General features: G+C 41.7%; 1 protein-coding gene across 9 annotated transcripts in view; it reads right to left on the reverse strand.

Annotated features, from left to right (window-relative positions):
* Positions 1-15,947, reverse strand: part of ERC1 (ELKS/RAB6-interacting/CAST family member 1) — a 490,329-nt gene that overhangs the window by 25,126 nt on the left and 449,256 nt on the right. For 2 of the 9 annotated variants that reach the window (XM_063639867.1, XM_063639868.1), the window contains exon 19: positions 7,536-7,888. The exons of the other annotated variants lie outside the window; for them this stretch is intronic. In XM_063639867.1, coding sequence (XP_063495937.1) covers positions 7,838-7,888 — 51 coding nt within the window. In that variant the 3' untranslated portion in view covers positions 7,536-7,837. Of the gene's footprint in view, positions 1-7,535; positions 7,889-15,947 lie in introns of those variants that run through there. 9 annotated transcript variants of the gene reach the window in all.

Raw genomic sequence — 15,947 nt, forward strand, 5'->3', positions numbered from 1 at the left:
AGTAACCAGCAGACTCTGAATGGCCCCTAGGGAGTATTCAGTAATTAGTGGACATAACAGATTCGCCAGGACCCCCTACCCTTTAACAGGCAGAGCCCCATAGTTTATTTGGAATGCAGCTTCCAGAGCTTGTTTGACAGTCAGTTATTCTGAAACCCTTAACAATTACCCAAGTAGTAGTTAGGTTTGGAAGTTGTTGCCTATTTTACCCATAATGTTTGTGATGGGCTGTGCTGTGTCCCCACCAAATTCATAGGGGGAAGCCTAAATCACCAGAACCTCAGAATGATGTGATTGCATTTGGAGACAGGGCCTTTAAAGAGGCGATTAAGTTAAAATGAGGCAGGTAGGGTGGTTCCTAATCCAATATGACCGGTATCTTTGTAACAGGAGGAAATCTGGACATACAGAAAGACACTGGGGTGCACAGGAAGAGAGGACAGACCATGTGAAGACACAGCGAGTGGGCAGCCACGTGTACACCAAGGAGAGGGGGCCTCAGGAGAAACCAACCCTGCCAACCCCTTGATCTCAGACTTCCAGCCTCCAGAGCTGTGGGAAAATCAATTTACGTTGCTTACGCCACGCGGTCTGTGGTATTTTGTTATGGTGGCCCGAGCAAGCTAATTTAGCGTTGTTGGTGTGCAGTGCCATAGGACCTAACCACCATTTCGTAACAGTTTATACGCTGGAAGGCGCCTTCTGAGTTCCAACTCCAGACATCAGGATATGTCTTCACTTGTCTCAGTGGCAACAGAATTAGCCTGGTCCCATCTTTCCTACTTGGCACCAGAAGGGGGTCTGGGAGAAAACCCACGACTGTGGCAGTGGCCCCAGCATCAGGACATTCTCACAGGGCATGCAGGAGATTCTCCAGAAGGCTGAGGGAGTAACAGCAACAACAGCAAGGAGGCCTCACTAGTGCTGCTGTGGAGGGCTGGGACTTTTGGGACCAGGTGGTACTGCGGGGAGACAGGCTGTGGCCACATTGCCGCCAACTCTCTAGGGGAAGCGGGGCTTTCAGGCATGGGCACAGGGGAGTCAAGTGGAGAATGGCAGCAATGTCTGTCTGTAAACTGGAGATGGTTTGTATTTCAGGGTTCCTGTCTGATTTTACACCTGGGCAGTTATGCCCCACTGGAAGAAGGGTGTGTGGCCTCACACCTTTTTGTTTAAATTGACATTGGTTGTCTAGAGATTACTGTTGTACATAGCTACTGTTCCTACAGGAGCCTCACATCCTTCAGGTGTGCTGAGTGCCTCTGGCATGCACCACTGTAGACACTGTAAGAAATTTCAGGGAATAGGAACAGCTCCGGTCTCCAGCTCCCAGCCCCAGCGACACAGAAGACGGGTGATTTCTGCATTTCTGCTTGAGGTACCGGTTTCATCTCACTAGGGAGTGCCTAACAGTGGGTTCAGGACAGTCGGTGAAGCGCACTGTGCGCGAGCTGAAGCAGGGCGAGGCATTGCCTCACTCGGGAAGCGCAAGGGGTCAGGGAGTTCCCTTTCCTAGTCAAAGAAAGGGGAAACAGACGGCACCTGGAATATCGGGTCAGTCCCGTCCTAATACTGCGCTTTTCCAACGGGCCTGGAAAACAGCACACTGGGAGATTGTGTCCCGCACCTGGCTCGGAGGATCCTATGCCCACGGAGTCTTGCTGATTGCTAGCACAGCAGTCTGAGATCACGCTGCAAGGCGGCAGCGAGGCTGGGGGAGGGGCGCCCGCCATTGCCCAGGCTTGCTTAGGTAAACAAAGCAGCCAGGAAGCTCGAACTGGGTGGAGCCCACTCACAGCTCAAGGAGGCCTGCCTGCCTCTGTAGGCGCCACCTCTGGGGGCAGGGCACAGACAACCAAAAACTCAGCGAGAACCTCCACAGCCTTAAATGTCCCTGTCTGACTGACAGCTTTGAAGAGAGTAGTGGTTCTCCCAGCACGCAGCTGGAGATCTGAGAACGGACAGACTGCCTCCTAAAGTGGGTCCCTCACCCCTGAGCAGCCTAACTGGGAGGCACCCCCCCAGTAGGGACAGACTGATACCTCATTCAACCGGGTACTCCTCTGAGACAAAACTTTCAGAGGAACTATCAGACAGCTGAATTTGTGGTCTCACGAAAATCCGCTGTTCTGCAGCCACCGCTGCTGACACCCAGCCAAACAGGGTCTGGAGTGGACCTCTAGTAAACTCCAACAGACCTGCAGCTGAGGGTCTTGTCTGGTAGAAGGAAAATTAACAAACAGAAAGGACATCCACACCAAAAACCCATCTGTACATCATCATCATCGAAGACAAAAAGTAGACAAAATCACAAAGATGGGGAAAAAACAGACCAAAAAAACTGGAAACTCTAAAAAACAGAGCACCTATCCTCCTCCAAAGGAATGCAGTTCCTCACCAGCAATGGAGCAAAGCTGGATGGAGGATGACTTTGATGAGTTGAGAGAAGGCTTCAGACGATCAAACTACTCTGAGCTACGAGAGGAAATTCAAAACAATAGCAAAGAAGTTAAAAACTTTGAAAAAAAATTAGAAGAATGGATAACTAGAATAACCAATGGAGAGAAGGGCTTAAAGGAGATGATGGAGCTGAAAGCCAAGTTTCGAGAACTACGCGAAGAATGCAGAAGCCTCAGTAGCAGATGCGATCAACTGGAAGAAAGGGTATCGCTGATAGAAGATGAAATGAATGAAATGAAGAGAGAAGGGAAGTTTAGAGAAAAAAGAATAAAAAGAAATGAACAAAGCCTCCAAGAAATTTGGGACTATGTGAAAAGACCAAACCTACGTCTGACTGGTGTACCTGAAAATGATGGGGAGAATGGAACCAAGTTGGAAAACACTCTGCAAGATATTATCCAGGAGAACTTCCCCAATCTAGCAAGGCAGGCCAGCATTCAGATTCAGGAAATACAGAGAACGCCACAAAGATACTCCTCGAGAAGGGCAACTCCAAGACACATAATTGTCAGATTCACCAAAGTTGAAATGAAGGAAAAAATGTTAAGGGCAGCCAGAGAGAAAGGTCGGGTTACCCACAAAGGGAAGCCCATCAGACTAACAGCTGATCTCTCAGCAGAAACTCTACAAGCCAGAAGAGAGTGGGGGCCGATATTCAACATTCTTAAAGAAAAGAATTTTCAACCCAGAATTTCCTATCCCGCCAAACTAAGCTTCATAAGTGAAGGAGAAATAAAATACTTTACAGACAAGCAAACGCTGAGTGATTTTGTCACCACCAGGCCTGCCCTAAAAGAGCTCCTGAAGGAAGCACTAAACATGGAAAGGAACAACTGGTACCAGCCCCTGCAAAAACATGCCAAATTGTAAAGACCATCGAGGCTAGGAAGAAACTATAGCAACTAACGAGCAAAATAACCAACTAACATCATAATGACAGGATCAGATTCACACATAACAATATTCACGTTAAATGTAAATGGGCTAAATGCTCCAATCAAAAGACACAGACTGGCAAACTGGATAAGGAGTCAGGACCCATCAGTGTGCTGTATTCAGGAAACCCATCTCACGTGCAGAGACACACATAGACTCAAAATAAAGGGATGGAGGAAGATCTATCAAGCAACTGGAAATCAAAAAAAGGCAGGGGTTGCAATCCTAGTCTCTGATAAAATAGACTTTAAACCAACAAAGATCAAAAGAGACAAAGAAGGCCATTACATAATGGTAAAGGGATCAATTCAACAAGAAGAGCTAACTATCCTAAATATATATGCACCCAACACAGGAGCACCCAGATTCATAAAGCAAGTCCTCAGTGACCTACAAAGGGACTTAAACTCCCACACAATAATAATGGGAGATTTTAACACCCCACTGTCAGCATTAGACAGATCAACGAGACAGAAAGTTAACAAAGATATCCAGGAATTGAACTCAGCTCTACATAAAGTGGACCTAATAGACATCTACAGAACTCTCCACCCCAAATCAACAGAATATACATTTTTTTCAGCACCACACCACACCTATTCCAAAATTGACCACATAGTTGGAAGTAAAGCTCTTCTCAGCAAATGTAAAAGAACAGAGATTATAACAAACTGTCTCTGAGACCATGGTGCAATCAAACTAGAACTCAGGATTAAGAAACTCAGTCAAAACTGCTCAACTACATGGAAACTGAACAACCTGCTCCTGAATGACTATTGGGCACATAATGAAATGAAGGCAGAAATAAAGATGTTCTTTGAAACCAACGAGAACAGACACAACATACCAGAATCTCTGGGACACGTTCAAAGCAGTGTGTAGAGGGAAATTTATAGCACTAAATGCCCACAAGAGAAAGCAGGAAAGATCCAAAATTGACACCCTAACATCACAATTAAAAGAACTAGAAAAGCAAGAGCAGACACATTCAAAAGCTAGCAGAAGGCTAGAAATAACTAAAATCAGAGCAGAACTGAAGGAAATAGAGACACAAAAAACCCTTCAAAAAATTAATGAATCCAGGAGCTGGTTTTTTGAAAAGATCAACAAAATTGATGGACCGCTAGCAAGACTAATAAAGAAGAAAAGAGAGAAGAATCAAATAGATGCAATAAAAAACGAAAAAGGGGATATCACCACCGATCCCACAGAAATACAATCTACCATCAGAGAATACTACAAACACCTCTATGCAAATAAACTAGAAAATCTAGAAGAAATGGATAAATTCCTCGACAAATACACCCTCCCAAGACTAAACCAGGAAGAAGTTGAATCTCTGAATAGACCAATAACAGCTTCTGAAATTGTGGCAATAATCAATAGCTTACCAACCAAAAAGAGTCCAGGACCTGATGGATTCACAGCTGAATTCTACCAGAGGTACAAGGAGGAACTGGTACCATTCCTTCTGAAACTATTCCAATCGATAGAAAAAGAGGGAATCCTCCCTAACACATTTTACGAAGCCAGCATCGTCCTGATACCAAAACCTGGCAGAGACATAACCAAAAAAGAGAATTTCAGACCAATATCCTTGATGAACATTGATGCAAAAATCCTCAATAAAATACTGGCAAACCGAATCCAGCAGCACATCAAAAAGCTTATCCACCATGATCAAGTGGGCTTCATCCCTGGGATGCAAGGCTGGTTCAACATACGCAAATCAATAAATGTAATCCAGCATATAAACAGAACCAAAGACAAAAACCACATGATTATCTCAATAGATGCAGAAAAGGCCTTTGACAAAATTCAACAACCCTTCATGCTAAAAACTCTCAATAAATTAGGTATTGATGGGACGTATCTCAAAATAATAAGAGCTATCTACAACAAACCCACAGCCAATATCATACTGAATGGGCAAAAACTGGAAGCATTCCCTCTGAAAACTGGCACAAGACAGGGATGCCCTCTCTCACCGCTCCTATTCAACATAGTGCTGGAAGTTCTGGCCAGAGCAATCAGGCAGGAGAAGGAAATAAAGGGTATTCAATTAGGAAAAGAGGAAGTCAAATTGTCCCTCTTTGCAGATGACATGATTGTATATCTAGAAAACCCCATTGTCTCAGCCCAAAATCTCCTTAAGCTGATTAGCAACTTCAGCAAAGTCTCAGGATACAAAATTAATGTACAAAAATCACAAGCATTCTTGTACACCAATAACAGACAAACAGAGAGCCAAATCATGAGTGAACTCCCATTCACAATTGCTTCAAAGAGAATAAAATACCTAGGAATCCAACTTACAAGGGATGTGAAGGACCTCTTCAAGGAGAACTACAAACCACTGCTCAATGAAATAAAAGAGGATACAAACAAATGGAAGAACATTCCATGCTCATGGGTTGGAAGAATCAATATCGTGAAAATGGCCATACTGCCCAAGGTAATTTATAGATTCAATGCCATCCCCATCAAGCTACCAATGACTTTCTTCACAGAATTGGAAAAAACTACTTTAAAGTTCATATGGAACCAAAAAAGAGCCCGCATCGCCAAGTCAATCCTAAGCCAAAAGAACAAAGCTGGAGGCATCACGCTACCTGACTTTAAACTCTACTACAAGGCTACAGTAACCAAAACAGCATGGTACTGGTACCACAACAGAGACATAGATCAATGGAACAGAACAGAGCCCTCAGAAATGATGCCGCATAGCTACAACTATCTGATCTTTGACAAACCTGACAAAAACAAGAAATGGGGAAAGGATTCCCTATTTAATAAATGGTGCTGGGAAAACTGGCTAGCCATATGTAGAAAGCTGCAACTGGATCCCTTCCTTACACCTTATACAAAAATTAATTCAAGATGGATTAAAGACTTATATGTTAGACCTAAAACCATTAAAATCCTACAAGAAAACCTAGGCAATACCATTCAGGACATAGGCGTGGGCAAGGACTTCATGTCTAAAACACCAAAAGCAATGGCAACAAAAGCCAAAATCGACAAATGGGATCTCATTAAACTAAAGAGCTTCTGCACAGCAAAAGAAACTATCATCAGAGTGAACAGGCAACCTACACAATGGGAGAAAATTTTTGCAACCTACTCATCTGACAAAGGGCTAATATCCAGAATCTACAATGAACTCAAACAAATTTACAAGAAAAAAACAAACAACCCCATCAAAAAGTGGGCAGAGGACATGAACAGACACTTCTCAAAAGAAGACATTTATGCAGCCAAAAAACACATGAAGAAATGCTCCTCATCACTGGCCATCAGAGAAATGCAAATCAAAACCACAGTGAGATACCATCTCACACCAGTTAGAATGGCCATCATTAAAAAATCAGGAAACAACAGGTGCTGGAGAGGATGCGGAGAAATAGGAACACTTTTACACTGTTGGTGGGACTGTAAACTAGTTCAACCATTGTGGAAGTCAGTGTGGCGATTCCTCAGGGATCTAGAACTAGAAATACCATTTGACCCAGCCATCCCATTACTAGGTATATACCCAAAGGACTATAAATCATGCTGCTATAAAGACACATGCACACGTATGTTTATTGCGGCACTATTCACAATAGCAAAGAGTTGGAACCAACCCAAATGTCCAACAACGATAGACTGGATTAAGAAAATGTGGCACATATACACCATGGAATACTATGCAGCCATAAAAAATGATGAGTTCGTGTCCTTTGTAGGGACATGGATGAAACTGGAAACCATCATTCTCAGTAAACTATCGCAAGGACAAAAAACCAAACACCGCATGTTCTCACTCATAAGTGGGAATTGAACAATGAGAACTCATGGACACAGGAAGGGGAACATCACGCTCCGGGGACTGTTGTGGGGTGGGGGGAGGGGGGAGGGACAGCATTAGGAGATACACCTAATGCTAAATGACGAGTTAATGGGTGCAGGAAATCAACATGGCACATGGATACATATGTAACAAACCTGCACATTGTGCACATGTACCCTAAAACCCTAAAGTATAAAAAAAAAAAAAAAAAAAAAGAACAAAAAAAAAAAAAAAAAAAGAAATTTCAGTTACTTGTATTTCTAGGCCGTTTCAGTAAGGTTGGTACCACCAAACATTTTGTAAACAATTTAAAAGTTTGGAAGAAAGAAAACTGTGGGCAATTTATTTCAGATGCTCTGACCGGACCAGACAACTGTCATTTCCAAAGTTTCTAGTCCCACTGGCTTTAGGTTTGCAGCGTCTGTGCAGGTCACATCCGTGTCTCTGGCATTCTCACAAGGACTCATTTTCTTCTCTGCTTAGCTGGGGGAGCATCATCTCTGGAAGATGACACAGGCGACGACCGACCGGCATTCAATGTCCTGGATCATAGTCATTGTCGAGACTCATTAAAGTTCCAGGATGGTAACTAATTGTTCCTGCAGGAGCTCAGCGACTCGGGGCGGGGCGGGGGGGGCGACTTTCTTCTCCCAGGGGATACTTTCAACACAAAGGAAACAAGCAATTAGGGCAGCTAAAACACACTAAGATCTCCATAAATGCAGAGCTTTGTGTTTTATAAAATATTCCATATTCATATTTTAGGACTCTAAAGACTCCAGTGTGAGGCCAAGCTAATAAAAACTAGATTTAAAAAGGCTTTTGTGGCCATGCACGGTGGCTCACACCTGTAATCCCAGCACTTTGGGAGGCTGAGGTGGGCAGATCATGAGGTCAAGAGATTGAGAACAACCTGGCTAACACAGTGAAACCCTGTCTCTTACTAAAAATACAAAAATTAGCTGGGCATCGTGGTGCACACCTGTAGTCCCAGCTACTCGGGAGGCTGAGGCAGAAGAATCGCTTGAACTCGGGAGGTGGAGTTTGCAGTGAGCTGAGATTGCTCTACTGAACTCCAGCCTGGGCAACAGAGCAAGACTCCATCTCAGAAAAAAAAAAAAAAAAAAGGCTTTAGCATTCTTTGCTGCAAAGCTGAAGGTACGTGAGAACTGAATTCACAATAGGATGTTTTTATGTTCAGTTTTATTTAGACCTGGTGAGTCTGGGGTAGGTACCAGTAATGAGGATCAAGAGCTGCCCTAGTTGAGAGGTGGAGGGGAAGACCCGATAGACGAGCCACGCAGAACTCCCCTTCTCTAAGCTATGGAAGGAAATGACTGGAACAATCTTTTGTATCATAATGTTTTGGTCTACAGAGGTCTCCTAATATTTTCTCTTTCTTTCTCTTTCTGCACAAACAAGATTATTCTACATTTAGCACAAGGTCCCACATATACACCAAAACTCCATGAGCAGTTCTCATATCCATCGGGAGTGAATTGCAAATAATACTTAATATCTGTGTAATTTCAACTATGTAAAAGAGTTTCTTATCTCCCTTATACTCACATCCTCATTTCCTCTTTCTTTTCCCAACTTCATTTGAGGGGATTTTATCAGAAGCAAGGCAGCCATTTTGCATCGTAAGGTCCAACGTAGTACCCTGTCTTCCCCTGGACCTTTGGTATGTCTGCCCAACCTTCCCCATATTCCCTGCCTCCTTTTTTTTTTTTTAAAGCAAGCTTTTCCTGGCCAGAGATTTCAACATCCAATTGGCAAGATACCCTTGTCTTCGCATTAAAAAGTTAATGGCAGCTGTCACAGGAAGAAGAAAGTGCCAGACTATGTGAGAGCGGAGAGGAGAAAACTACTCTACAGTGTTTCTCATCAGTTACAGTGTTTCTCATCAGCTTGTCAAGACACACACACACACACAGTGTTTCTCATCAGTTACAGTGTTTCTCATCAGTTTGTCGACACACACACACACACGCATGCACACACACAAACACACACACACAGTCTCAGCCCCCCAACCCCCACCCACACAGTCTCAGCCCAACACAACACACACACACACACACACAGTCTCAGCCCCCCAACCCCTCTCTTCCCGTTCTCCAGCGCGACACACACACACACACACACACACACACACACACACACAGTCCCAGCCCCCTAACCCCTCTCTTCCCGTTCTCCAGCCCAGTCCTGATACGGACACACATTTATCTTCACAGTTCTGCAATTCTTTTTGCTGGATTGCTGGACTTGCCTCCCACAGTCTCTCACACTATGCTGCCCTTAGGTTTTTTGGACAAGAGTTCAGCATCTGAGCTGAGGAAACAAGTTCAAACATCACAAAAAGAAGAAAACCAGATCAGAAACATTCAGGCTGGGAACCAGAAGAAAGTTTGCTGCCCCACAAAGAACCATTCTTTTTTCTTTCTTTCTTCTTTTCTCTCCCTGCTGCCCCTCAGACCCTGCCCCCCAACAGCTACATCCACTTGGCTACTTGAGCGATACACGCATCTGTGCAGGCGCGTTCAGGAGGGAAGAATGAACTGTCATGTCTGCGACTGATGACTGATGCGGTCCCTGAGTGAGGGAGATGACTTCTAGGTTCTGTGCCTAACAGTGCCCCAGCATTAACACCCCCTAATCCACCACCTTGGAAAAAGAGGGGTGCAAGTTAAAGAGTGAGTGTGCAAAACCAAGAAAACAAATGGAGAAAGGAATCCAAGGACAGGATAGGTGTGAGCCAAGTTTTGGAACAATACTTCCTGCAAATTAAAAATGGGACTAAGTGCTGGGAAAGGCACCCGGAAACCAAAGCTCAATGACCCACAGAGTGGGCTGGCTGATGAAAGTTCATTCCACTGTGGTTCAGCCTCCGATGGGAGGCTGGCATTTATGGTGGAAAAAAAAAAAGAAATTTGTACTCTAGGGAAAAATTCTATTTTTAGCTTTTTAGCAGAATCTGCCTATCAGTTGTACTACTTCAAACAGTTCAAAAGGAGATTGGAGGCGGAGTACTTTTTTAAAACACTGCCATATAACAAAATGTACAGATCTTTAGGTGTACAATTTAATGGATTTTGATGAATTTATCTACCCACATGGCCATCTCCCCAGTCAAAATATAGGACATTTTCATTATCCCAGAAGGTTCTGTTTTATCCTCTTTCAGTCAATTCCTGTAAGTAATACTGTTCTAATTTTTACCACCATAATTTATTCTGTTCCTGAATGTCATATAAATGGAATAATACATTTAGTACATAAATTTTGTGTGTGTCTGGCTTCTTTTGCTTAACACAGTGTTTCTGAAGATTCAGTTGTTTGTATTAGTAGTTCATTCTTTTCTGTTGCTGAGCAGTATTCCATTACATGATATATGATCATTTAAAAATACCTATTCTCCTGTTAATGGACATTTGGGTTGTTTCCACTTTTGGACTTTTTCCAATAAAGCTGCTATGAACACTCCTGTACAAGTCTTTTTGTGGACATATGCTTTCATTTCTTTTGAGTAAGAATAGGATTCCTGGGTTTCAGGATAGATGTACATCTATAAGAAACTGCTTATCAGTTTTCTAAAATATTATGCCATTTTACCCTCTCATCACAATGTATCAGAGTTCCAGTTGCCCCATATCTTCACCAACATTTGCTACTGTCAGTTTTGTTAATTTTAGCTATTTTAGTGATATTGTAGCTCTTTGTAGCTTCCATTTGCATAAATATTTATTCACGTGCTTACTTTGTATATTTGGAGAGTCTGTTCAAGTCTTCTGGTCATTTAAAAACTTATGTTGTTTTAAATATCTAAGAGATATTAAATATCTATTAAATATCTTTTGTTACTGACTTTTAAAATATCTTCTCAATACAAGTACTTTGTCGTGTGTATATGTGTTTTTGTGTGTGTATGTATGCATTTAGTGAGTATTTTTTCCCAGTGTTGATGAATAGAAGTTTAAAGTTTGATAAAGTCCAATTTACCATTCTGTTGTCTTAAGTTTAGTGTTTTATGTCTCTATGCCTGCTGAATTGGGGGCAGTTTTAGCAATATATGTTAGGTGCCTTTTGGTTAATATCTGGAATTAAAACACATTTCTTTATTAAGGCTTAAAACAACCACCCATTGCTACAAAGGCTCAATGTTATTTTATTGTTATTATTATTTTTTGAGACGGAGTTTCGCTCTTGTCTCCCAGGCTGGAGTGCAATGGCCGCAATCTCAGCTCACTGCAACCTCTGCCTCCCGGATTCAAGCAATTCTCCTGCCTCAGCCTCCCAAGTAGCTGAGATTACAGGTGCCCACCATCACACCGGGTTAATTTTTGTATTTTTAGTAGAGACAAGATTTTCCCACATTGGCCAGGCTGGTCTCGAAATCCTGACCTCAGGTGATCTGTCTGCCTCAGCCTCCCAAAGTGCTGAGATTACAGGTGTGAGCCACTGTACCCGGCTCAAAGGCTCAATTTTAGAACCAAAAACATTGGCTTTATCTAAAATTCCTGGGTGATAAAGGTTTTAAAAACGAAAGCTGCACTTTCAAAAATATTCAATCATTCAACATACAGGTCATACATGTCTCATACTCATATATATTCCATATGGCTAATTGTATGAGATGATCTGTATCAAATGTGTACAATATTGACAAGTATGGTGAGGTTGGGTAGGGGGCACTAAGTGATGGGGATTCAACCTTAGTTTTAAAACTCTCCAAAAGGAAATTCTACAACATCCTTTTGAATTTTTTCCATGTTGCTTAGTTTTATAGTCAGACAGCTGTTCCCTATGTTTAACTAAAATATTTCTTTTTGTAATTTAGTATACTATCTTGGTCTATCCTAAGTGGAACTAGAAAAATGAAAACAAAAAGGGTCTCCTCATCGTTTAGGCAAGTCTTTATCCATGAAAACTGCCTTTTCAAAACAATTGTTCATTTTTCATTCCTCCTATCTTCCCCTTTTCAAGTATTTTACCGAGTTTATTTTTTATGGAGTTCGAGTTAGGATGTCACATTCAAATACTGTCCTAAAATTGGGAGGAGGGGGCTATTATACATCCCTGTTATACTAGATAATAGATAATCAGGGTTAGAAAAAAAAACAAAAACACCACCACCTTAGAAACAAGCTGACTCAAATCATCTTGCAATCCTGAATCCTTTTTATAACCCCACTGAGTAGCTTCTCTCCAGTCAGAAGAACTCATTTCAAATATGGCTGCCCATTCTTTTTGTGGAGAGATCTAGAAAGTTTCACTTTCTGTTAAACTAAAACCTGCCTTCTTCTAATGTTTACAATTGAAGACTGTAATGGTAAAGAAATGGATGTTGCGTTCAAACATATTTACCTCTTGTAATGGTGCAGTGATGGGTGGAGTTTGGTGTAACTGGCAGCACTGGTCATGGGGTAACACCGACTCAGTCCACACAAAGCTCCACGTGTCACGGCACCATTTTGCCGCTGCCTGTGGGTGTTACCCTGGGGTTGTCTATTTAGGCTAATACTTGTATTTTCAATACTCCTGTGCCTCTCAATTTTCACAAGAGGATTAAAATCTTAACCCTAGTTTACTAAGTTTTTAAAAACTTTTTATTTTAAAATAGTTTCAAAAGAACATCTTATACCAGAAAGTAAGGAAGTTTTCCAAGAGTAGTGGGCATATATTAGAAGGATGTGGGAAACATCTTGGAGAATTTGAGCATTGAAGTAAATGATTATAACATAACTCACTGAATAAAACAGAAATCTTTAAGTCTATTCTGGTATAGATTTCACCTGGATTCCTTAACTGCTAACATTTTACATTTGTCATATCGTTCATTAATTAATTCTCTATCTCGATAAATACACATGTGTATACACATCTGTCTCTATCTGTATCCTTATCTGTGTCTCTATCTATATCACTCTATGTATGTTTCCTGGTGTAAATTCAGGTGATGACTGTTTGGCAAGAGTCCCACCTGTGTTCTTCTCTGTGCATATGATGAAGAGGCACATATTGATGTGTCCCACTATTGGAGACGCTAACCTTAATCACTTGGTTTAGATGGTATGTGTTAGATTTTTCCAATATAAGTTAACTATAAATATTTTGTGCTAATTAACTGAAATACATTTTTGTGTGTTTGTAGAGATACTTTCAGTCTATGTCAACAGTCTGTTCTTAGTAAACCTTCACCCGGTGTTTTCACATTCATTGATGACACTTGCCCAAATCAGTTACTACTATAATGGTGACAAATGCAGATTCTCTAATTCCATAATTCTGTCTGCATTATGCTGGCATTCAACTACAGGGTAGAGTTTTCCTTTCTCCCCCATTTACTTGTTCATTCATTCATTCATTCATTTCTTTATACCATCACAGACTCAAAGATTTCTATTTTATTCAATAGAATATTGATTATTTCTAGTCCAGAGATCTGAAAGAAATTTCTCCCCCTGGGTCCTCATGAAAAATCTAATTGTAAGCAACATCTTCAGCATCCTTTCCTATATATAGCCATGAGGTTCAGAGATTTCTTTTTTAAAAAAATCTCAGCAGTATCATAATGTCAAAGTTCATTTCATAGAAACCATTTTCTAGGAGACCTTAAACTAAATATTGCTGCCCAAGTGCTCAGAAATCTAATGTATTATTTAATACAGGAAATACATTTTCAAGTCTTTGGGAAGATTTAGGCAATACTCTCTCTATATTAGTTGTTATAATCTGTTACTATCACTACTTATTTTGATGCTCAAATTCCTCAAGATTTTCCCCATGTTGTTTTGATATATCCCCACCACTCTTCGAATGCTTCCTTACTTTCTGGTATAAAACTGTTCTGGGATTATCATGTGCTTTCCCACACACACCCTTCGACTCACTCATTTCCCCAAAGAGCTCTGGTTCCTTCTGGTGGGAAAAGGCATCTAGAAACCAACGTTTGAGTACTAAGTGAGCTCTCTGTTACTGGGTATCACTGCTTCTAGGTCCCTTCAGCAGATAAGGTTAGAAAATACATACATGCTTTGGGAGGCCAAGGTGGGTGGATCACCTGAGGTCAGGAGCTCAAGACCAGCCTGACCAACATGGAGGAACCCTGTCTCTACTAAAAATACAAAATTAGCTAGGCATGGTGGCGCATGCCTGTAATCCGATTCAGTTACTCGGGAGGCTGAGGCAGGAGAATCACTTGAACCTGGGAGATGGAGGCTGCGGTGAGCCAAGATCGTGCCACTGCAATTCAGCCTAGGCAACAAGAGTGAAACTCCATCTCAAAAAAAAAAAAAAAGAAGAAAGAAAATACATACATGCGTATATATGTACACACATATACACATATATAAACACACACATACAGAGAAATCTAAATCTATCCATTAAAAACCATGAATTCATATCAATACCTCTAAAAACAATCCAATACGATGGAGTTTGTCTTCACCGTTTCTTTATCTGGTACTTTTATCTCCTATAATGACAAACACTATCCTCAATATATTAGCCCCAATATATTTACTCATTTGCTTGATCTCCTGGTATGTAACCAGTCTCTCAACCATGTGGGCCACCTTCTTGGCCCTGGCCTGCTATTTCCACTCATGCTAGCTGAATCCGCAGCCCTTGCCTCCCAAAAATATTGGCTATGTGGGTTGGTTTCTTGGTCCCAGCATGACGAACACACCAGCTATGCTAGCAGAATCCACGGTCCTGCCAAATGCCCAGGGCATGATCCTGAGGACCAGCTCCACTACCAAATATGCCAACCATGCTGGTCAAACCCAGTGCTTTTGTCCTGCCAGTCATTTTGGCTGTATCACTTGAACACTTGGCACCAGCCTCACTGACCATGCCAGCTGATTCCTCAGCCACAATTAAGGGGAAGGGGCAGATTGACTAACATTTTTTTCTTTTTCTTTCTTTTTTTTTGAGACAGGGTCTCACTCTGTGGCTCAGGCTGGAGGGCAGTGGTGCCATCTTGGCTCACTGCAGCCTCAACCTGCTGGGCTCAAGTGACCCTCCCACTTCAGCCCCCCAAGTAGCTGGGACCACAGGCATGCACCCCCATACTTGGCTAATTTTTTTTTTCCTTTTTCGATTAACTTTTAAAGCGTATGACTCTATACTTGAACACTGAATAGCTACATTCTGGTATCTGTCAAAGACTAGATCCTAAACATATTGCTGCTTAACGTATAAAAAAATTTGGTTGAGACAACTAGTATTTCGAGAGCATTGCCTAAATCTTTCCAAAGACTTGAAAATTTATTCCCCATATAAATAACATATTAGATATCTGAGTACTTGGGTAGCAATATTTAGGGTCTCCTAGAAAACGGTTTTTATGAGATGAACTTTGGCCTTATTACATTGCTGAGATGTTTCTTAAGAAAAGAAGTCTTCTGAACCTCATGGCTGTACATATGGAAGGATGCTGAAGATGTTGCTTATGATCAGATTCTTTATGAGGACCCATGAGGGAGAAATTTCTTTTTCTGTTTTTGTTTTAATATTGTGGGGTACTATAAACTGCATACTACAGACATGTCACTTAATGGTGGGGATACATTCTGAGAAATGCATCGTCAGGAGATCTTGTTGTGGGAACATCATAGACTGACTTACACAGATCTAGGTGGTATAGCTGCTACACACCAAGGGTGTATGGTACAGCCTATTGCTCCTAGGCTACAAACCTGTACAGCAT

The sequence above is a fragment of the Symphalangus syndactylus genome, chromosome 5 (assembly GCF_028878055.3).
Source record: "Symphalangus syndactylus isolate Jambi chromosome 5, NHGRI_mSymSyn1-v2.1_pri, whole genome shotgun sequence".
Taxonomy (NCBI): Eukaryota; Metazoa; Chordata; class Mammalia; order Primates; family Hylobatidae; genus Symphalangus; species Symphalangus syndactylus.